This window comes from Strongylocentrotus purpuratus, unplaced genomic scaffold (genome assembly GCF_000002235.5).
Source record: "Strongylocentrotus purpuratus isolate Spur 01 unplaced genomic scaffold, Spur_5.0 spur5_contig_867, whole genome shotgun sequence".
NCBI lineage: Eukaryota > Metazoa > Echinodermata > Echinoidea > Camarodonta > Strongylocentrotidae > Strongylocentrotus > Strongylocentrotus purpuratus.
The window spans coordinates 2137248-2161165 of NW_022145576.1; the positions used below are offsets into that span (position 1 = coordinate 2137248).

The 23918-nt window shown below is 42.1% G+C and overlaps 1 protein-coding gene across 2 annotated transcripts in view; it reads right to left on the reverse strand.

Moving 5' to 3' along the window:
- Positions 1-7327: 7327 nt before the first annotated feature.
- Positions 7328-23918, reverse strand: part of LOC100891787 (zinc finger protein 271-like) — a 31806-nt gene continuing 15215 nt past the window's right edge. Inside the window, exon 4 of one of the 2 annotated variants that reach the window (XM_030975469.1) lies at positions 7328-7875. In XM_030975469.1, the coding sequence (XP_030831329.1) occupies positions 7871-7875 (5 nt within the window). In that variant the 3' untranslated portion in view covers positions 7328-7870. Of the gene's footprint in view, positions 7876-20390; positions 22848-23918 lie in introns of those variants that run through there. The other variant, XM_030975475.1, reaches the window with a different exon arrangement.

A 23918-nucleotide genomic window follows, 5' to 3' on the forward strand; every position in this document is an offset into this window, starting at 1 on the left:
TATTATAAATATATTAGTAATTAAAAAGTTAGATTTTGGTATTGGCCTCCCTACTCATCTTTATGTGGACATTTAATGAATATTTACTTCATTTTTGGTAGGTTTTAGTAGTATCTCCACGCCAGGCGCGGATCCAGGGGGGGGGGGGCCGAGCGGGCCTTGCCCCCCCCCCCCTTCCACAAAAAAAAAAAAAAGAGAGAAGGAAAGAAGGGGGAAAGGGAAAAAGGAGAAAAAGGGAAAGAAAGAAGAGGAAGAAGAAAAGTAAAGGGGGAAGAAGGAGATCGGGGGGCCGAAAGGGCCTTGCCTCCCAGGCTGTTAACCCCCCCCCCCCCCCAATCAAAAAAAATAAGAGAGAAGGAAAGGGAAAGAAAAAGAAAAAGAGGAGATACTGGCGTACTGATAGAGGGGGGGGGGGGGGGGGGGGGATTGGGGGAAATCAAATTCAAACATGGTTTATTTCTAATTCCACAACGGTGGATTACAAATAATGCTGAAATGACATAATTTCCGAAATTTTTCCTCACTTTTTTAGTAAATTATACGTTTGTATATGTGTTTGTTGGAAAATGACAAATTCCTAAATTTACAAACAGGCAAAAATATGATTCTTGAGATTCCTACATGTCAGGGCCCGAGGAACGGCGGGGATCGAGAGCCTCGAGGCATCAAAATATGCTCATCTGACCGTGATTAAATGCCTAAAACCCGTAAGTTTCCGGGGGCTTTGCCCCCTGGGTTCCATCTAGGGCCCTACGGCGGGCCCTTAGATGATCATCTGACGGTAATTTAATGCCTAAAACCCCTGATTTTTTGTGGCTCCGCCCCCTGGACCCCACGCCAAATAGTGACTTGCCAGTGTCGCAAAATAATAAGGTATACACAAAAATATGCTCATCTGACCGTATTTTTTTGCCTTAAACCCCTGAGCTTGCGGGGTCGGACAAGGTATCAAGATGTGTTTATCTGACCGCAGGCGCGTAGCCAGGGGGGGGGGTGGGGGTGGGGGGGGGGCGGTCCCCCAATCGGAAGAGGACGTAGGAAGAAAAAGGAGCAGACAAAGAACATCTTTGAAATTCAGACAAGGATTAAGAGTATAGAGAACGGTACAACGCATCGTTTTCTTTCTCTAATAATAAAACGTCAAAGCCTCGCGCAGGAGAGGAGGGGGGGGGACTGAATTGAGACGAGGAATCAGAGGAGAGAACGGTAATTCGAATCTTTAATTATTTAATGAAACGTAAAAGCTTATGCGCTTCGCGCGGGATGGAGGGGCAACTAAATTCCGATGAGGATTATTTTTGAGAACGGTACAATGAATCGTCTTCTTCTCTAATGATTAAATGAAGATTAAAAGCTTCCGCGCTTTGAGCGGGAGGGGGGAACCTGAATTCAGACGAGGATTAAGAGTCGAGAACTGTACAACGATTCGTCTTCTTTCTCTAATAATTTAATGAAACGTAGAAGCTTATGCGCTTCGCGCAAGAGGGGGAGAGGGGACTGAATTTAGACAAGGATTAAGAGTCGAGAACTGTACAACAAATCGTTTTCTTTCTCTAATGATTTAATGAAACGTAAAAGCTTCAGCGCTTCGCGCGGGAGGGAACTGAAATCAGACGAGGATAAGGGTCGAGAACGGTACAACAAATCGTCTTCTTTCTTTAATAGTTTAATAAAACGTCAAAGCTTCCGCGCTTCGCGCAGGAGGGGGAGGGGAGGACAGAATTTAGACAAGGATTAAGAGTCGAGAACTGTACAACAAATCGTTTTCTTTCTCTAATGAGTTAATGAAACGTAAAAGCTGTGGGGGGGGGGAAACTGAAATCAGACGAGGATAAAGGGTCGAGAACGGTACAACAAATCGTCTTCTTTCTTTAATAGTTTAATATAACGTCAAAGCTTCTGCGCTTCGCGCAGGAGGGGAGAGGGGGAGGGCTGAATTTAGACAAGGATTAAGAGTCGAGAATTCTACAACGAATCGTCTTCTTTCTCGAATAATTTAATAAATCGTAAAAATTTTCCGCGCTTCGCGCGGGAGGGGAAAAACTACATTCAGACGAGAATTATTTTGAGAACGTTACAACGAATCGGCTTCTATAATGAAACGTCAAAGCCTGGGGGGGGGAACTCGCCCCCCTTGCACCGACCCCCCCCCCCCCCCCACCCGCCACATTACGTCACTGTTGGTCACCATAACGTACCAATATTTGGTTCGCATAATTTCAAATTTGGGCCCCCCCTAAGAAATCCTGGATCCGCGCCTGCTCCACGCCGGAGTTACGGGTCATATTAAAGGGATCCGGAACAAGCGTCATCCACTCTACTAGCTCCAGCAAAGCATAGATCTAGGTCCCGTATTATAAAACAGTTATAATACGGGGCCCTGGTCATACTTGAGTCATTGCATGCATTGCTAACTCCAGCCTCCAGGGAGCTCCGACGCGATCGACGCCGAGTTACATAGAATCTATGTCTACTTACGTTCATTCTTGGGCTTAGTATGGAAGAAATTGCAGTTAATTGCCATCAAATTCTTTGACAAATTAATTTGGGAACATTTGAATGCGATCTCCTCTCAGGTTGTTCACGGATCCGAGATAAGTTAGCTCGGTATTATTCAGTATTTATCGCTCCTCGAAAACTGGCGACCATTAAGCCCACGACCAATGAGAGGAGGATAGTCACAAATAATGGGTCCTATAGTGTCTCTAAATCGTATAATGGAAAAGGAAAAGGAGATTGTTGCTCGTCTAGGCTGACGGTATATATTATATAACAACAATAGGAAATCTAATCTCTTACTAGTAAGAGATTAGATTTGGATTTTAAAACTATCTCATGACATTTTAACTAAATGATACGAAATCGCATGAGATGAAATATATGAAAAACAATGGAGCGACCAAGCGAGGATATGTCTGCAGGCGCGGATCCAGGATTTTCCAATAGGGGAGGGGGGCCGGAAATTTGAAAATCGCGCAGACCGTTTTGGCAACTCGACATACCAATACTGACAAGGTCATAAGAAGCAACATACCTGTACAATTTTTGACGTTTACATCGGGAGGGGGGGGGGGAGCCTCTTGCCCGAAAAAGTAACTTTCTGGTTTCACAATTCGGCTATAGTGAGCGAAGCGAGCGAGCAAAAATTTGAGCATAATATATATTTTGTGAAACTGTTATTTATCACCAAAATAAACGAGAAAAGATATCAAAAATCATATTCGGCCAGCTCGCTGTTCCCCCTCCCCCCCCCCCCCCCCCCATTACGCGTGAATTAGCGCAGAAGCTTTAATGTTTCATGAAATTATTAGAGAAAGAAGAGGATTCGTTGTACCATTCTCGACTCTTAATCCTTGTTAGAATTCAATTGCCCCCCTCCCGAGCGAAGCGCGGAAGCTTTGACATTTCATTAAATTATTATAGAAAGAATACAATTCGTTGTACCGTTCTCGACTTGTCAGAATTTTTAGAAATGTTTCTTTGTCTGCTCCTTTTTCGTCCTCTATGCCCCTACCGCCCCTGGTTACGCGCCTGCTTTAACCCTATTCCCATTGGGGGGGGGGCTCTTTAGGCCCCCCCCCTCGACATTTTTTGTGATAAGTCTGAAACGCGAAAAGCTTGCGCCATGATTTTATGTGACTTTTTTGTTTCAAGTCTCGCGCAACTTTTGAGACCAAATTTGCGACGACCGGGTGTGTGGTTACGACGTTACGCGCGTTTGAAGAAAAAATTGTCAAGCCAAAAATGGCTCAAAAACGTGAATTTCATGTACAAAGTCAATGTAAATTGTGTATTCAGTCAAAATTCATAAATCTTTGTCTATTTTTCCTTTCACTGGCTGAAACGGTTAAAAAACTCTGCTTTTTATGACTCTAATAATATCACCAACAATTTCTATCGAAAAAACAATAAAAATAATAAGGTTGAAAAAATAAAGAAATACATAAGAAATTAATAAAAACAATAAAATACATAAGAAATTAATTTTGATACCAATTTTTTTTTCTTGTTAATATATTAAGAACATTACTAAGAGTATCTGCACAAAAGATGAGGATGTTTGGAGCTTTTATTTAATGATTTATTTATATTTATCATTTTTATTGTTTTTTACGCATAAATTAGCATAATTAGTATAATGAGTGGATTTTAAAAAAATTGACTACGCAGTCTCGCAGTTTACATCACAGGCTATGAACATGCCGATTTTCGGCGCGATCGCGCGATTAGCGGCCGAGATCAGAGGGGGGGGCCAAAAAGCCCCCCCCCCCCCCCAATGGACTCAAGAAGTGATCAAAATAACCCAATGGGAATAGGGTTAAAGGGAAAATAAAACAATCATGATTGTGATAGCATACAATTAGGTTACTAGAAATGAAAGGGGAAAAAAAAGATCTATTATACCAACCATGGATAAATCACGGCGTCATAATTATCATAGTTTTGTGTTATCGGGCGGAGGCCGGGGCGTAGCGACCAAGCGAGATTTTGCACTGTTGAATGTTGAAATTATGCATTCTAGAAAATCCCTCAGCCAAATATGTACGTTCTTTCCGCTATATTTCTTTCTAGCTATATTTCTGATTTTCCTGGGGGACGTGTCCCCCTATCGAGCCCAGGATCGCCGCCCCTGTCCATGATTACTACCAACATGAGTTCAAATACAAGCACAAGCGAGTTGGTATGAGCTGAATCCAAATGAAGGGCAAAATAAGAGTTGCGAAGCGGCCCTACCGTTAATTTAAATTTTGACTGTTGAGTATAAAGCTTCTATTTAAAAGACATCCAAAATATTGTACCCTTTTCAAATTTATCACTAAAGAATGATGACCTTTGTAGCGCAGGGGCTGTTTTTAGCGTTTAACTTTGAATCCGCGGCTCGAGATATTATGCGGCCGGCCCGGCCCCCTCTATTCAATAAAGTTTCCCAAGCCCTCTGGAATGACCCCAAATCTCCCGATTACAGTTTTTCCCTTATTCGTCGTTACTGTCACTTAGCGCCATTTCCTTGTCTTTCCCCCTTACTCACCCGACTTTTCTCCCCCCCCCCCCCCCCCCCCCCCCCTCCCTCAGTATTATCTAGGGTACACGCATATAATGTTCCCCCTCTTTGAAACACCCCTCTGTCTCCTGTGTGTAAACTCAGTACGGGCCGGATTTTTGTGTATTACGGACCGGACTTTGTTGCGTGAAAAATAACCCTTTATCGGAGATTTTGGGGACACACATTCGGTCCCCCCGACCTCGGAGTGGGAAGGTGGGGGGGGGGGGGTTCTTCTTCTTTTTTCTCTCTCTCTCTCTCTGTTTCTTTTCTCTTCTCTTCTCTTTTTTGTTCTCTTTTCCTTTCTTCTCCTTTTTTTTTTCTTTTCTTCTCCTTTCTTTTTTCTACTTCTTTTCTTCCTCTTTTTTTTCCTTTTTTTTGCGCCGCCCCCTGGGTCCGCCACTGTGTCTGAGAGGAAGCATTTGCTATTTTAAAACCACATTAGGCGCATTTTCAGGCACTTCCTGGTGAAATATGACGTAAAGTTTCCTCTACCCCTTCCAAGAGTAGGGATCTTTTGCAATTTGAGAACAACATTTGGCGCATTAAATGTCAACTGGCACTTCCAGGAAATAAGCGAGGCTTTAATAGTTAGAAGTTAAAGAAAAGTGATCTGTCACGTCGCAACGGACGTTGTATATACTTCCTTGCTGCACATTATTCACAAAGACGGTGGTCTGGTATACTTCACCTCTCTAGTTGCTGTAAATTAGCATTGTTTAATGATGAGAGGAAAAGGGGACACTTATCGAAAAGGATAAGACAATTATTAACAAAAAGAAAAGAGCACGTCTTGTCAAAGTACATGTCATATTGCTCCCTCTATGCTCCCTCTATCCTCTCTTCCTGTCTCTCTCTCTCTCTCTCTCTCTCTCTAACCCACCACTTCTCCCACCCCCCCCCCCCCCCCCCCCGCCCCCACTCAGTATTATTTAGGGTACGCATATGCGTGTTCCCTCCTTTTGAAAACACCCCCAAGTCCGGTGTGTAAAACGGGCTTTTGTGTAGGTCTACTACGAGCCGGACTTTGGTGCGTGAAAAGTACCCCTTTCTTGGACATTTTGGTAACACGCATAGTATCACTCCGATCACGGAGTGGGGGGGGGGGGGGCACTTCTTCTCTCTCACTCTGTCTCTTTCCCTAAACCACCCTCCCTCTATCGACCCCTCTGTCATTCTAACCCACACCCGTCTCTCCCCCCTCACACAATTCTCTTTCCCAAAACCACCTTCTCTCTCCCCCTAACCCACCCTCTCTCTCTCTCTCTCTCTCTTTCCCTAACCCACCCCCTCTCTGTCTCTCCCTAACCCACTTTCCCTCTCTCGACCCCTTTGTCTCCCTAACCAGTAACCAGGGAGGTGTTTTAACTCATATCCCTGCCCTATCCCACCCCTCTCTCTCGACCCCCGTCTCCCTAACCCATTCCTCTCTCTCTCTCTCTCTCTCTCTCCCTCCCTCCCTACAACCCATCCCTCTCTCTCTTTCCCTGACCCATCCCTCTCTCTCTCTCTAATCCACCCTCTCTCTCGATCCCTCTGTCCCCCAAACCCACTCCTTTCTCTTTCTCCCCCTCTCTCCTTAACCAATCCCCCCCCCCCCCTCTCCCGATGCCTGTCTCTCTCTCCCTAAATAACACACTCCTTTCTCTTTCTCCCTTACCCACCCTTCTCTCTGTCTCTTTCCCTAACTCGTCCCTCTCTCTCTCTCTCCCTAACCCACCCTCCCTCTCTCGACCCCTTTGTCTCCCTAACCAGTAACCAGGGAGGTGTTTGAACTCATATCCCTGCCCTATCCCACCCCTCTCTCTCTCGACCCCCGTCTCCCTAACCCATTACTTTCTCTCTCTCTCTCTCTCTCTCCCTCCCTCCCTACAACCCATCCCTCTCTCTCTCTCTCTAATCCACCCTCTCTCTCGATCCCTCTGTCCCCCTCTCTCCTTAACCAATCCCCCCCCCCCCCCTCTCCCGATGCCTGTCTCTCTCTCCCTAAATAACACACTCCTTTCTCTTTCTCCCTTACCCACCCCTCTCTCTCTCTCTTTCCCTAACTCATCCCTCTCTCTCTCTCTCTCTCTCTCTCTCTCTCCCTAACCCACCCCTCTCTCTCTCTCTCTCTCTCCCTTACCCACCCCTCTCTCTGGCTCTTTCCCTAACTCATCCCTCTCTCCCTCTCTCTCTCTCTCTCTCTCTCTTTCCCTAACCCACCCCTCTCTCTCTCTCTCTCTCTCTCTCTTTCTCTCGATCCGTCTGTTTCTCAACCCAACTCAATAACATTTGTACAAAGTATACAAATAAAGGATATATATTTTATAAAACAGAAAAGGAGAAATTATATACTTTGTTACAAAGTTCAAAGATGCATTTCTGAAGGTTTTAAGGAATCAAAATTTATAGAAAATTTACACCAACTTTCAATACGAATAATAGACCTAAACAAGATTACTTTACAGTAAAACATCCCCAAAACATGTTTTTATATTGACGCAAGGGGTTCCATGTGGCTAAACTCTCTTAAAATAATTATGAGCTTCCAAAATTAATATTACAACATAAATGCTTTCTCAGTGAACAGTAAAATGTCTTGTTGAGGAGACTACCAGTACTTGTTTTTTTAGGCGTGGTTTTGTTAATTTCAGTATTTTTAATTTCTTTAAATAATTGATAATAAATATAAAAAAGATATGTGTTTAATTCAATATTTCACATGAATGTACAATTTGTTATTATTTCATTACAGTCTATACTTATGTTTATGTACTGTTATTGTATTATGCAGGGCTTCCTTGAAACGGTGGTCCACGAGCAATCTTCCAGGGGAACTGAATAAAATTACCCTGTTGAAAAAAATCATGAATAAATAATAATAATAATAATAATAATTGATTCTTATTGAGCGCTACTACAGACAAACTGATCAGAGCGCTATACAACAGAAAAGAGACATACAAATCATAACAATTAAACAAGGAACAGTAATTAAGATATTATGAACAAATAAATAAATATTACTTAAAGCCCCACTGTATAGCTACTTGCTCCCTCTATATAGAAAACAATGCCTAATCGGTGACCATTGGTCCCCCATGATCCTCTTTTTCTTATGTTAATTGAGAGCTGAGTTGATGAGAAAGCCACCTATCAGTGACCACTCTGGATGGTTTAATCCCTCCTAGCCAAACTAGTAGACAGCCTATAAAACAGACATAGAACAATCTCATAGAATAGGGCGCACATGGTACACAGGGTTTTATGTTATCCCAGGGGTCTCAGTCATGTAGAAATAATGTAAGCATGCGTGACCACAGGTTTTTTGGACACGAAAAAAGAGAATTCCTTCTAAAGCCAAAATACACCCTAAATGACGATTTCACATGGTTTTTCCCCAAAATTAACACCCTTAACAGGTTTTTCACAAAAGTTTACTCCAAAACAAGTATTGCAAAATTGTAACCCCTCGAGTGAGCATTTTGAAGTGCGATAGGTATTACCATTTAAGTTGTTGACAACGTAAAATTTCAATAGAGAAGCAATAATATCAACCTATACACTTCCAAATGGCTTTAATGCACAGCCATCAGCCCATTATAAGTCCTTTCTTTGAAAAAAAGAATTATATTTCAAATTGGATTTATATTATATAAATACGTACCGGTACATAACATTTAGTGTTTACAAAAAGTACACAATATACAATGAACAGCTACTATTCAAAACAAAATATAAATGTATACCCCGGTAATACCTGAGGAACATAGGTTCAAATTTACAGGTAGGCAACCGGCAAGTCAGAGTCGGGGTCTAGAAAAATAGCCCTAAAAAGTACCCTTTTTCTTGAAAATTGAAGTTTTTTAACCCTTTTTTTAACGCGGCACCTTCGCAGACCCCATGACTTATACATGCCGATCGCCTTATGGAGCTCTCACACTCTGCCGTGTAGGCCTACCGTCCACCTGCCGGGCTATTAAAAAAACAACAGAGTCCAGAACGTTGGGTTTTGAGCGAACTTGTCCCCGGCCGCAAAAAAAAATTCATAAAATTAATCTTTTCACCGTTTCGTTGCCATCTTCTGACCGTTCTCACCTGGCGCATACCGGGTGTTGAACGTGCTTCTACCGTCTTCATCGCCCAGATTGACTTTTGTTGAAAATTTTGGCCGTTTCCATACCGGGCCCATACCGGGTCTCGAACGTGTGCACCGGGTTTGTAGCAGCCACCTACCAGTCACTTAGCGTCCCCTCACCGCTCGGAGCGTCCTGTGAGCGAGTCCCCGGACTGCTGACGTCATGACACGACTGCCATAAATACCCCGATTTGAACGGCAACGGTCAGTCCGCTCTCCATTTTTCATCACCGTTCTGTAACGGGTTATGAGCGTGTTGTGAACGTGTTCATACAGTGTGACCGTTTTCATAACGTATTCATACCGTCCTCATACCGTTCAACACCGTCCTCTTGCCGCTTACTTGCGGCCGGTGCCAGCCGGCCAAAGTTTTGAACATGCCCAAAACTTTCGCCGGGTCCCACCGGGTGTAAATAAGCGCCAACGCCCTATTAACGTGTTGCCCGCTTTGATAACGAACCACCGTGTGCCCTCGCCGTTCTCCACCGTCCGCAGACATTTTCGCGCAGGGTGGCACACGGTAGGCCTACACGGCAGAGTGTGAGAGTCACTTTATACATCTTATGAAAGAGTGTTTTATTCCAAATCGTTCGGTATCACTTTTGTGTGGTATGTGTTCACGCTTGGATGAACAGGAGGCAATGTTTGTGAAAATGCAAAAATCGACTTGCGCCAAAGTGATGCCAACAGTATGTATTATGTTGGAATCAGCAGAGTGAGAGAATGAATTGAATGTATGAAATGCATTGCATATGTTTTTTTGCAGAAGCAAAGTCACACGCACACACACTAACAATATTCATTGATATTTTATATTCGACTTTTGATATGTGTGGCATGATTAATTTTGTTCGGGATGTTATGTTGATCTGTAATGACCGAAATAATACCTATATCGCAATTGTTTTATTCAAACATCACAAAAGCAACTTTGACGTAAGTCGATTTTTGCACTCTCGCATACAATGCCTCCTGTTCATCCAAGCGTGAACACAGTCATACCACACAAAAATGATATTAAATGATTCGAGATAAAACAATCTTTCATAGGATGTATAATAATTTACTGTTCACAGATGATTTTTTAAATAATTAGCAATTTTCTAGGTGTAAACTTTTTTCGGACTCGCACTGTATACCAAACTGTTTTCCTGGGAGCTCGATCACCTGTTCACCAGCGAGATCGTGACGAGCTCCCCCTTTTTCCTGTCAGCTCCCCCATTTTCCCAGAGCTCGTGGCGAAATCCCCCATTTTCCAGAGAGCTCGCCACCAGCTCCCCAGTTTACCCCCCGAGTTCGCCACGAGCTCCCGAGTTTACCCCCGAGCTAGCCACGAGCTCCCCAGTTTAACCCCGAGCTCGCCACGAACTCCCCGTTTTACCCACGAGCTCCCCCTTTTACCCATGAGCTCGCCACGAGCTCCCCAGTTTACCCCCGAGCTCGCCCACGAGCTCCCCATTTTACCAACGAGCTCGCCACGAGCTCCCCTTTTTACCAACGAGCTCGCCACGAGCTCGCCACGAGCTCCCCAGTTTATCCCCGAGCTCGCCCACGAGCTCCCCAGTTTACGCCTGAGCTCGCCACGAGCTCCCCCTTTTACCCGTGAGTTCACCACGATTCTGATTGATACACTGTCTGTAAAAACCCAATACACACACACACGGATGAATTGATCTTGTAGCAGAGTTTGGACATAAACCATATAGGTATAATACACGACAAGGAATCAGATTTCCCATAGGGTTGTACCAAACCATGACATTCCTCTCCTATATTATAACACGCAAAAAAGGGCATTTTATTACATTGTTTGTGATGATATATGATATGCTACAGTAGTCAAATTAACAAACGATTAAACATAGAATGAAAACAAAAAATTATTTAAAAAAATAAAAAAATTGACCCACCAGAAACCGACCTGGGTCACCAGAATAGAATTGAGTGCTTTAAACAACAGACCAAAATCTGTCTCATAGACATTACATGCAAAGCTGACAAACGGCTTTGCCAGTCGCAATTTCAACTTTCAATAGAAAATTTTGACATGACTACAACATCAGTGCATACATTCAATTTGCTTTTATCCTGTGTGTGTTAGATGACAGTTGAGAACACTTTGCCAACAAAACCTTCTAACAATAGCAACATTTCTATTGCTTTTCTCCTGTATGTGTTTGGAGATGACGGTTAAGAGTACTCTTCCGAGAAAACCATTTCTTACAATAGCAACATTCAATTGGCTGTTCTCCTTCGCGTTCTTGGAGATGACGGTTCAAAAAACTCTTCTTAGAAAATCCTTCCTTACAATAGCAACATTCATATGGCTTTTCTTCTATGTGTGTTAGGAGGTGTTGGGTGAGATATCTTTTGCGAGGAAATCCTCTAATACAATAGAGACATTTATGCAGCTTTTCTCCTGTGTGTGTTTGTAGGTGTTGGGTTAGATTGCCTCTCTGAGAAAACCTTTTCTTGCAGTGTGAACATTCATACAGCTTTTCTCCTGTATGTATTAGTATATGAAGATCGAGTATACTTTTCTTAGAAAACCCTTTCTTTCAATAGCAAAATTCATATTGCTTTTCCCCTGTGTGTGTTCGGAGATGACGCTTAACTCTTATCATGCCAAAGGGTTAATCCCCATTGTGCCAAGCCCCAAATCCCCCCGTGCCAGGTTGTTTTGGAGATAATCTGATTAGCGCGGTGGTTCTATGAATAGCGAGTGCAAAATGCACAGCACAGTCCAACGAGCATGAACAATAACTGCTATTACGAATGCTGCATTGCACGTACATGAAACTCAAGCGATGGCTCTCTCGCATTTACAAAGCATTATAACGATAGCGTGCATGCAGCCTTATGGCAGGCTATGAGTTAAGAGTACTTTTCAGACAAAACCTTTTCTTGCAGTGTGAACATTCGTATGGATTTTCCCCAGTGTGTGTTCGGAGATGACGTTTAAGAGTACTTTTCAGAGGAAACCTTTTCGGTCAGGAGGTCTGATGACAAAGCTACAAGTCAAAACCATCGAACATGTACAAAAGCATGCCCTTAGAATCATCCTTGGTGCAGAATATTACTCGTACAAGAGTGCATCACTCCAGTCAAAACTAGTGTCCCTCGAAGATAGACGGGTGAAACTCTGTCTCTCGTTCGCAAAATCCATGCAACTGCATGTCCTCATGTAAACTGCATCACCTTCTACCAAAAAGTGCGCCTTGTAACTATCAGACTAAAAACGCAATAGCCACTGTAGAGTTACGATGTCGTACTACAAGATTTAGAAACAGTCCTGTGCCTTCTTTGATCCGCGGCATCTCAACACTAATAGGATTGATTATAAAGAATAGGTTTTTTTAAAGGTGTTGTTTGTTTGTTTGTTTTTTTTAATTGTGTTTTTTTAAATTTTCATCAATATTACCTAATGAGAAGCAATATCACGAATATGAGAAATTCAATAATTTATGAATGCACTATATATTTATTTGGAGTACCCTGATTCAATTTTCTTCTTTTTATTATAAAATGTTATTTTTTTCTTTTTCAAAATACCATTTTTTTTTCTTTCTCTAATAAAAAAATATTCACATTTTATATAATGACAATTAACAATGATTTAATTTCATACTTTTAACTGAAATAACAAATCAGCCGAGATGTTTATAACAGTATTTGAATATTTATGTGCAGGTAGTGTAATCTATTTTATCATGATAATTTCAAGCATTCAGTGTTTATGTGTGTTCCCCTACTCTTCTATCCCTCTTTTCCCTCCATACCATCCTCCTTGTTTTTTAACTCTTTCCTTTCACCATTATTTCTCTTGTTAAATCACGTCGCACTTAGCGTATGCAATGCAAAGTGCGAGCACCGCACAGCTGACCGTACCGGTACCGCGACACTGTGACGATGCTGTATTTTCCCCATGATTTCGTGAATGGTGTTGTGTGTATGAGCATATAAAGGTTCATAAAGCCTGCTCAGAATAGCCTAATCAAGTTATAACTGTGCTCAATCACTGACACAGGGGTCTGCATAACAACTAAACTTAAGTTTAAATCTAAAATTAAACTAGATCAGAGGTGTGAGCATTAAACCTGTTTTCAGATAATATTAAAGGCCCACTGCACTACTTGTAGCTACTTGCGCCCTCCAGGCGCGTACGCAGGATTTTTTCAAAAGGGGGGGGGGGGGGGGGTTTTAACATTTATAAATCGGGCCGAAAATTTCGCAACGACTCAGCCGCTGAATAAGCGGGGGGGGGGGTAAGAGGACATTTTTTTTTTTTTTTTTTTTGGTCTCGAAATTTGAAGAAGAAAAAAAAATTAAATAAAAAAAAAAAAAAAAAAAAAAAAAAAATCCAAAAGGGGGGGGGGGGGGTTTAGAGAAATTTAGGGGGGGTTTACACACAAAAACTTACCAAAGAGGGGGTTTAACCCCCCAAACCCCCCCCCCCCCCCCCCCCGTGTACGCGCCTGGCGCCCTCTATATAACAAACAATGCCTAATCGGTGACCATTGGTCCCCCATGATCCTCTTTTTCTTATGTTAACTGAGAGCTGAGTTGATGAGATAACCACCTGTTCAGTGACCTTGTAGGGCGTTCTAATCCCTCCTGTAAACTATGGCAGATAAGCTTTAACAATAATATCTGGTGTGTGAGGAATTGTCACTGTCCGACATTGAGTGAGAGTGATCAACATTTTCATTGCATGAGACACGGGTGCGAGAGCGTACACAGGTATACGTGTACGAACCTCATCAACACCAGCCGGTTAGGACCTGTTCACACTAAGATTAACAACACAAAGATCTACACTCATTCGTATAATCTGTCGTAACCAATACGCACACATGAACATACACAATGAGTACCAAGTATCCAGAGATGAACTGGGAGGTACCAGACCTACCCGAAGAGTTCAAACTATTCAAGCAAAGAATGGAGCTTGTGTTGGCAGACCAAGAAGTAACTGATAACAAGAAAAAGGCTATCAAAATCAAAATCGCTGTAGGCAATGAAGGTTTGCGCCGAATCAATGCGTCAGGGCTATCAGAGGCCGACCAAGAAAAACCACAAGAGCTGTGGAAATTGTTTGAAACACAAATAAAGGTAAACATTAATTTTCGAGTCCATCGTCTTGAGCTGATGCGATATTGACAGAGATAAGATGAGAGCATTGATGCATTCGTCACTCGATGTAGAGACAAAGCAAACACTTGCCAATTCGAGGAATCCGAACTTGCCGAGCGAATTTCTAGAATTCCAGAAATTCCTATTGGACCAGCCTAAAGGATATCAAATCGAAGCAATTCTAGTAGAGGGTCATAAATACGAGGCAATTGCGGCGAGCAGAAAATGCCTAGAAACGCTTGATCCGACGAAAGAAAACATAGATTCATTCAAGTGGAACCAGGGACGAAAGACATGTGGAAACTGCGGACGTATCCACAAACCTCGTCAGTGCCCTGCGTATGCAGATGTGTGTCGTGCCTGTGACACAAAGGGCCATTGGGCCAAGTTCTGTAGAAAGGCTAAGAATGATGGTAGTCGAAAACCAGATCGTAGATCAGATGACCATAAATCTGATGACCTTAAACCGAAACACGGTACCTATCACGATCAAAATCAAAGGGTCGAAAGTATAAACCGATAAGTGAAATGGAAACTGAACATGATACTACCACAGATCATGATCATCAATCAACATCAGATCCATCGAACTTCGTACACTTTGACACCATACACATGATCGGACCACACACAGTGATCAACTCACAGGGTACAGTAGCTTTTGCAAACATTGACATCATATGCCCACAGAAATCAGGTCAGCATTACCTATACTTGAAAATAGACTCTGGGGCAAGCACTAATACTATCACAGTACGCACAGCCAAACAAATATATGGTGACAAGTGGAGGCAAGTAGTGAAATGTACACCAGTAAAGCTAGTAGCATATGGCGAAATATCAATACCATGCTTTGGTACACTAGACTTTAAGTGTAGATACAAGAGTCCAGAATGGTATACACATACATTCTACGTAGCAGACGTGAATGGACCAGCTATCTTAGGGTTGTTAGGATGCACAGATTTCGGGATTATCACAATCCACACAATGCACAAGGACACACATACATACACACCTATCACAAGTGTTAGTGACCTCAAACATACCCAGATCAGTTTGATGCCATAGGAAGCTTTAGCAGGAAAGCAATGCTGCATCTGAAAGATGATGCAGAGCCCACCATAGATGCACCGAGAAAGTGCAGTGTCCACCTGAAGGACAAGATCAAAGCTGAACTAGATAACATGGAGAAGCAAGGAGTCATCAGAAAGATAGAACACCACACAGATTGGTGTAGCTCGATGACCACTGTTGTGAAGAAAGATGGATCCATAAGGATATGTCTTGACCCCAGAAGGTTGAATGATGCCTTGAAAAGGTGTCCACACAAAATTCCAACCGATCTTCGCAGGAGCTCAATTCTTCTCCAAGCTAGACGCAAAGGCTGGATACTAATCAGTTCACCTAGCAGAGGAATGCCAAGACCTGACCACCTTCAGAACACCATTTGGAAGATATTGTTTCCAACGATTACCCTTCGGCTTATGCACAAGCCAAGACATCTTCCAGCAACACATGGCTAGGATCGTCCAGAATGTGCCTGGCTGCGTATGTATTGCAGACGACATTGCCATTGTCGGAAAAACAGAGGAGGAACACAACAAGAATCTCCACTTACTCATGGAGACAGCGAAACAGGAAGGCCTCGTGTTCAACAGCTCCAAGTGTACTATCAAGAAGGAAGCTATCAGCTACTTTGGATCCATGTACACAAGATCTGGAATCTTCCCAGATCCAAGCAAGGTTGAAGCTATCAATACAATGCCTTCACCCAAGGACAAGGAAGATGTTCAGAGATGCCTAGGATTATTCACATACCTAGCACCATACATACCTAATCTATCAGAGAAGTCAGCACCTCTTTGTGAAGTCCTTCACAAGGAAATTCCATTCGTCTGGGACGAGGATCACGAACATGCCTTTAATAGCCTGAAAAGCGCAGTCTCATAGGGTGCATGCCTGCAGTTCTTTGACCCAAAGAAAGAGACAACCGTGGAGGTAGATGCGTCGATGAAAGGGCTGGGAGCATGCCTGCTTCAAGATGGCAAACCTGTAGCTTTTGCATCCAAAAGTCTCTCCAATGCGCAGTCCAACTACTCGAACATAGAGAGGGAAACCTTAGCCCTAGTGTTTGGTATCACCCGATTCCATACATACCTATTCGAGAAGGAATTCACTGTGATAACAGATCACAGGCCTTTGGAGACAATTTGGAAGAAACCTCTAAGAAGCTCACCACCTCGTCTACAGAGACTACTGATCAAGGTACAAGGATACAGATGCCAAGTCAAGTACCGACCTGGGAAAGAAATGATTCTTTCAGATACCTTGAGCCGTCTTCCTAACCCCAAGGAAGCATGCGATGTTCCACTAGACGTCAGAGTGGAATCCATCTGCTCCGAAGTAGAAGACACTCATCAAATCGACTTGATCTTCTTCGGACAACACAAGAGAACAGAACTCCAGAGGGAAACATCCAATGACCCTGTTCTTAGGTCATTGTGGCAGACAGTCACTCAGGGTTGGCCTGAAACTCTCCGGGAGCTGCCGACATCCCTAAGGGAATTCTGGTCTTACAGAGATGAGATTGGAGTGTCACAAGGAGTACTCTTCAAAGGAAGTCGAGTGATCATACCAAAGACACTTCGGGAAGACATCCTTGGACAACTTCATCTGGGACACATGGGAATTGAGAGCACCAGACGACTAGCTCGTGAGACAGTGTTCTGGCCACACATCAACAAGGACATTGAACAGCTCGTAAAGCAATGTGCTGCATGCCAGGAACACCAGTCAAGGCAACAGAAAGAGCCGTTGCTCCCCCATGATGTACCTTCAGCACCTTGGACTAGACTAGGGACAGATTTGTTCATGCTCAACAGACAAAGACTATTTACTCGTCACTGACTATTACTCAAAGTATCCGATAGTCTACAAGCTGACTGACACATCAAGTGCTGCAGTAGCGAACGTGATGAGTGGAATCTTCAGTCTATTTGGTCCACCAGAGGAGATCGTATCGGACAACGGTCCACAATTTGTCGGGAAGCACTTCAAGGACATGTGCCGGAAGTGATCGATTACACATACAACCTCTTCACCTCACTATCCAAGATCCAACGGACTAGCTGAGAGAATGGTTCGTACCGTCAAGAATCTGTTGAAAAAGTGTTCACAGACTGGCCAAGACAGTCAACTGGCTATGTCACACCTAAGAGCAACACCTGTTGACAGTCACATGAGATCACCTGCAGAGATGTTGTTTGGAAGACCCATCAGAACAACACTGCCATTATCTTTCAAGAGAATCTACCACTACTGATCATCTCTTGAATCGACAGAGTAAGATGAAAGAAACGCACGATCGACATGCGGGTCCAGATCTTCCACCACTCCAGGTAGGACAACCAGTCAGAGTCCTACATCCATCATACTTGGATACCAGCCAAGGTATCAAAAGTCTGCGACGAGCCTAGGTCGTATGAAGTATCAACACCCAACGGAGGAATCCTGAGACGAAACCGATCTCACCTGAGGGAGATTCCATCGTCAACCAACCCAACTCCAAAGCGTGTTAGGTTCGACGAAGACTACACTTCATCTACTCAAGCAGAAACACCACAACAAAATGGCAACAAGCATCAACCAACTCAAACACCAGAAACTCAGAACATTCAATCTAAAGGACCAACGACAAACTCGCAAACCACAACTAGATATGGACGCAACATCCGTACCCCAGCGAGATATTTGTTTGAAGATTGAAACTGAACTCTTAAATTTCTTCAAAGAAGAGAGAAGATAAAGAAGAACACAGAAGACGCTTAGTTTAATGTAGTCTAAGAAGTTTATTGTTCATATGTATAATCATTGTACAGTATTTTTGGCATGACAAGCATAATGTTTACAAGTCTAAACAGATGCTAGCCCAAACATGTTTCATTTGGAAATTCATTTTTAAAAAGGAATCAAGTTATATCACAACTATGTTCAATCTTGCAGATCAACTGTGAAGTTGGAAGTGGAACGATATAATTATTTATACAGTTATACTCATTCGTTAATACAATACAAAGAAACGTATTGAAAACAAATCAATATTTTATGTTATATAACCCGATTGGAAAAAGTTTATTAGGAAGCAAATAATCAAAACTTGCATACTACCAAAAGTATTGTTATCAAAGCAGTCCATATTATTAATACGCAAAATCGCCGCGGGGGGTCCAACACGGGCCAAAACGGTTCCTCAAAAACGTCTTTCCCCGACCGCGCCCGCCTCCGCCGGGGCGCGGGGACGGCGGCACAATTACACGAGGCCTGTCTCCCGTAACCCGCGTGCCACGTCGACCCCGTGATCGACGTCCATGCCGTGCCGAGTCGGGAAGGCGTGCATCCGCCCTTTGTGCAATCAACAAAGAGACACACAGCGGACGAGAATCCACTTCTGTCAATGGGTGTAGCACATCACGTAGTAACGGGTGTGGCTTACCCCGAGTTTAGGCCTCTTGCTATAGGATACGCTTTGTAGCATGTAAGAGAAATACACATTAACAGATGACTCACCCGGGTGAGGGGATGTAAAAAAATGCACGCTCTCACGGGTTGGGCTTACCCGTGTTATGCATCTTTTTATATGATATGCTTTGTAGGCCAGCCGGACCTGCTGCGGGTACGAACGTACGTGTATAATGTATGCGATGATTCTACGCTCACCGTCACACGCACAGCTCAGTCGCTTCATCTTTTATTCTATGATGATTGCCGTGATTTATATATAGTTTACGCAAATAGAGGTATGCAAGCAGGGTTACTTTGGTATTATCCTGTTCATGTTTACTGAATTTTGAAAATCATTCTTCAAAGTAAAGTTTTCACAAGAAACTCATCGTAACTGACAGTTCAGTTGCAAGCTAGCTGCCGTGAGGCACGGGCAGTGCAGTGCGCTACTGCTGCCGAGCACTGTCGGAACTGTGACTGTGTGACTGTGACTGTGTGAGGTGAGGTGAGCTGAGCTGAGCTATTATAGAGTAGACTCGACACCATTTTGAAATTGCTCTTATTGCCCCTATTTCAATATAGTTTCGTGACTATAGAGGTATGAAACCTGAGTTTAGATTGTGATTATTCTGTCCATGTATAGTTGTATGCTGAATTTCGATAATCATTTTTCAAAGTAAAGTTTTCACAAGAAAATCAGACGGTCGTTTAAAAACATAGCCATTGGCATTGTCTATAGCTGGATAGAATACTTATACTATGATACAGTTCCTTCATCAAATCAATGCATTAAAACGGGTATTACGGTGCGCCATTCATGGTCAAACAGCATTATAAAAATCGTCTAGATTCTAGGCCTAGACCTTATATAAAAATAATCAAATTTTATTTTCGATAGCACATAGGGTCTAGGCCTCTTTCTATTTACCCCTCCCCTGCCCTCCCCCTCCCCTGCCCTCCCCCTAGAATCCCGTGGATTTTCCACGGCTCCTGCTAGTATGTTATTAATCATCAATCAGTGATGTTCACTGATTCCCAATCTTTCCAGAGGAAGGGGGATGTTAAGATATGCGATATCCGAATATCCGGTATCCGTCGTAGTTTAATAAACATGTCTCCATCACAACAAACCTGACTGCCGATTCGTCTATTATCATGAGTATCTACCAATAGGCCATTTTCGTAATGTAACCAAATTTAATGCATAGGTCTTTGTGAAGTGCCTCAATACAAACTATTTCATTCACCTGATAAGAATAATAGTATTTCAATAGACAGAATCCTAACTGCATACACTAGTTGTTGCCAGGTTGGACAAACATTATGGCTTGACCTACCTAGCAACACTTAATATATGCAGTTGCATTCTGACTATTGAAATACTATTATTCCTATCGGGTGAATGAAATAATTGGTATCGAGGCACTTCACAAAGACTTATGCATTAAATTTGGTTACATTACGAAAATGGCCTATTCTAAGACCCTCGACCTCATCAGTGTTGGGTGAGATTTCTTTTCTTAGAAAACCTTTTCTTGCAGTGTGAACATTCATATGGCTTTTTTCTTTTGTGTACGAGGAGGTTTTGGGTGAGATAGCTTTTCTTAAAAAACCCTTTCTTGCAGTGTGAACATTTATACAGCTTTTCTCCTGTGTGTGTTTGTAGGTGTCAGGTAAGAGTACTTTTCAGAGAAAACATTTTCTTGCAGTGTGAACTTTCATATGGCTTCTCTCCTGTGTGTGTGAGGAAGTGTCGGGTGAGATTGCTTTTCTTAGAAAACCCTTTCTTACAGTTTGAACATTCATATGGCTTTTCGCCTGTGTGTGTTAGGAGGTGTTGGGTTAGAGTGATTTTCTTAGAAAACCTTTTCTTGCAGTATGAACATTCATAGGGCTTTTCTCCTGTGTGTGTTAGGAGGTGTTGGGTGAGACTACTTTTCTCAGAAAACCCTTTCTTACAGTTTGAACATTCATATGGCTTTTCTCCTGTGTGTGTTAGGTGTTGGGTGAGACTTCTTTTCTCATAAAACCCTTTCTTACAGTTTGAACATTCATATGGCTTTTCTCCTGTGTGTGTTAGGTGTTGGGTGAGACTTCTTTTCTCATAAAACCCTTTCTTACAGTTTGAACATTCATATGGCTTTTCTCCTGTGTGTGTTCGGAGATGACGTTTAAGAGTACTTTTCAGAGAAAACCTTTTCGTGCAGTGTGAACATTCATATGGCTTTTCTCCTGTGTGTGTTTGTAGGTGTCAGGTAAGAGTACTTTTCAGAGAAAACATTTTCTTGCAGTGTGAACTTTCATATGGCTTTTCTCCTCTGTGTGTTAGGAGGTGTTGGGTGAGACTTCTTTTCTCATAAAACCCTTTCTTACAGTTTGAACATTCATATGGCTTTTCTCCTGTGTGTGTTCGGAGATGACGTTTAAGACTACTTTTCAGAGAAAACCTTTTCGTGCAGTGTGAACATTCATATGGCTTTTCTCCTGTGTGTGTTAGGAGGTGTTGGGTGAGATTGCTTTTCTGAGAAAACCTTTTCTTGCAGTTTGAACATTCATACGGCTTTTCTCCTGTGTGTGTGAGGAAGTGTCGGGTGAGACTTCTTTTCTCAGAAAACCCTTTCTTACAGTTTGAACATTCATATGGCTTTTCTCCTGTGTGTGTTAGGAGGTGTTGGGTGAGATTTCTTTTCTGAGAGAATCCTTTCTTACAAAAGTAACATTCATATGGCTTTACTCCTGTGTGTGTTCGGAGATGAAGCTTGAGTACATCTTTCCGAGAAAATCCTTTCTTACAATAGCAACATTGATAGGGCTTTTCCCCTGTGTGCGTTAGGAGGTGTTGGGTGAGATTTCTTTTCTCAGAATACCTTATATTACAGTGTGAACATTCATGTGGCTTTCCTTCTGGGTGTGTTAGTAGATGACAATTGAGTGCACTTTTCAGAGAGAATCTTTGTTTACAATAGCAACATTCATATGGCTTTTCTTCTGTGTGTGTTAGTATATGATGGTTGAGAGCACTTTTTTGTGAAAATCCTTTGTGACAATAGCAACATACATATGGCTTTTCTCCTGAATGTGTTAGTATATGACGATTGAGATGATTTTTTTGTGAAAATCCTTTCTTACAATAGCAACATTCATATGGCTTTTCTCCTGTATGTATTAGTATATGTTGATTGAGTACACTTTTCTGAGAGAATCCTTTCTTACAAAAGTAACATTCATATGGCTTTTCTCCAGTGTGTGTTAGGAGGTGTTGGGTGAGATTGCTTTTCTTAGAAAACCTTTTCTTGCAGTATGAACATTCATATGGCTTTTCTCCTGTGTGTGTTAGGTGTTGGGTGAGACTTCTTTTCTCAGAAAACCCTTTATTACAGTGCGAACATTCATGGGGCTTTTCTCCTGTATGTGATAGTTTATGACGATTGAGTACACTTTTCTGTGAAAATCCTTTCTTACAATAGCAACATTCATATGGCTTTTCTCCTGTATGTATTAGTATATGTTGATTGAGATCATTTTTCCGTAAAAATCCTTTCTTACAATAGCAACATTCATATGGCATTTCTCCTGTATGTGCTAGTATATGACAATTGAGTGTACTTTTCCGAGAAAATCCTTTCTTACAATAGCAACATTCATATGGCTTTTCTCCCGTATGTATTAGTTTATGACGATTGAGTACACTTTTCTGAGAGAATCCTTTCTTACAATAGCAACATTCATATGGCTTTTCTCCTGTATGTGTTAGTATATGACGATTGAGATCATTTTTCCGTAAAAATCCTTTCTTACAATAGCAACATTCATATGGCTTTTCTCCTGCATGTGATTTCACGTGGAGAAGGGAATGACTGGCCTGACATGATCTCTTACTGCAACATGGACACTGATGTAGCTTTTCTCCAAAATGTATCCTCAGATTAATGTCGAGTTGATCTTTTGTGGAAAACACCTTGCCGCAATGTGAGCAAAGATGAGATTTACCTCCACTGTTGATCGACTCTCCACGTTCTACCGTCTCTTGTTCGTTGTTAACAATATCACCTGGTGGCGAGAAAGAGAAAGCTCATGTCATCGACACCACAGATACAGCGTAAGAAAGTACATGAGTGTCCTGTCACTTCAAATTGAGACAGCAGTTTTTGGATTATGTTCTGAACTTCTGAGAGAAAGATGAATATGCCAAAAATGGATTCAATGGGTTCAAGCATGTAGGCTGTCTAATTGGTCAAATGACACCACATGACCATGCATCCTTGTTTCCAACCATGCCTACCCTGCAAAAAAAATTCCTATCAAATTTTTGGACTACCATCTGGTTCCATCTACTTTTTATATATTATATTAGGGACAGATCACATACATGTAATTGCCTACTCACCTTTTTTAAGTGGAGGGCCAAAGTCAAATATCATGCTTAGTTTTTTTAGTTTGTTGCCACTACCAGTATACCACATAAACTAAGCACACCTTGTTTATCCAAAAGATTGTATCATAATAATACACAATATTTCAGAGGTGTTTTTTTATAATTTGTAGTGGTCACCCCTAAATTGGTTACGGTAAGTGGATGCAAAATAGACAAAAGACAAATGGTGATTGGCAAGATGCACTTTTTTTTCCTTATTACTTGTTTGCAAAGAGTGGGCTAACGGACATGCTACGAGCTTAGCTATAAAGATGCCTGAAGTCTGACAATTAATGAATGGGTTAAAATCTGCATGAGCTGAATTATATCAAAGAACGCAGATTACGGTGATAGGTCCTGATCCAGGGTTGGTATATTTCCCGCTTCGGAGGCTTATTTCCCGGATGCCAGGAAATAAGCGGTATTTACCGGGAAATATATTTTTTCACTCTTTTGTTCATAGGGATTGTTCAATTTTGAACATTATAACAATGGTGGTGAGTATGGTTGCTCTGGTGTGTACTATTTGTGTGTGTGCGTGTGTGTGTGTTTGTTCGTGTGTTTGTCCATTATGAAATGCTTGAAAAAAATACAGGACAAAGATCCCAAATATACACCTAATCTAGATATCATGTTCTTCATTAAAGATATTTTATCAAAGAATTTTATTGAATGAAAAGAAGTGTGAATTCATGGTTATTACATCA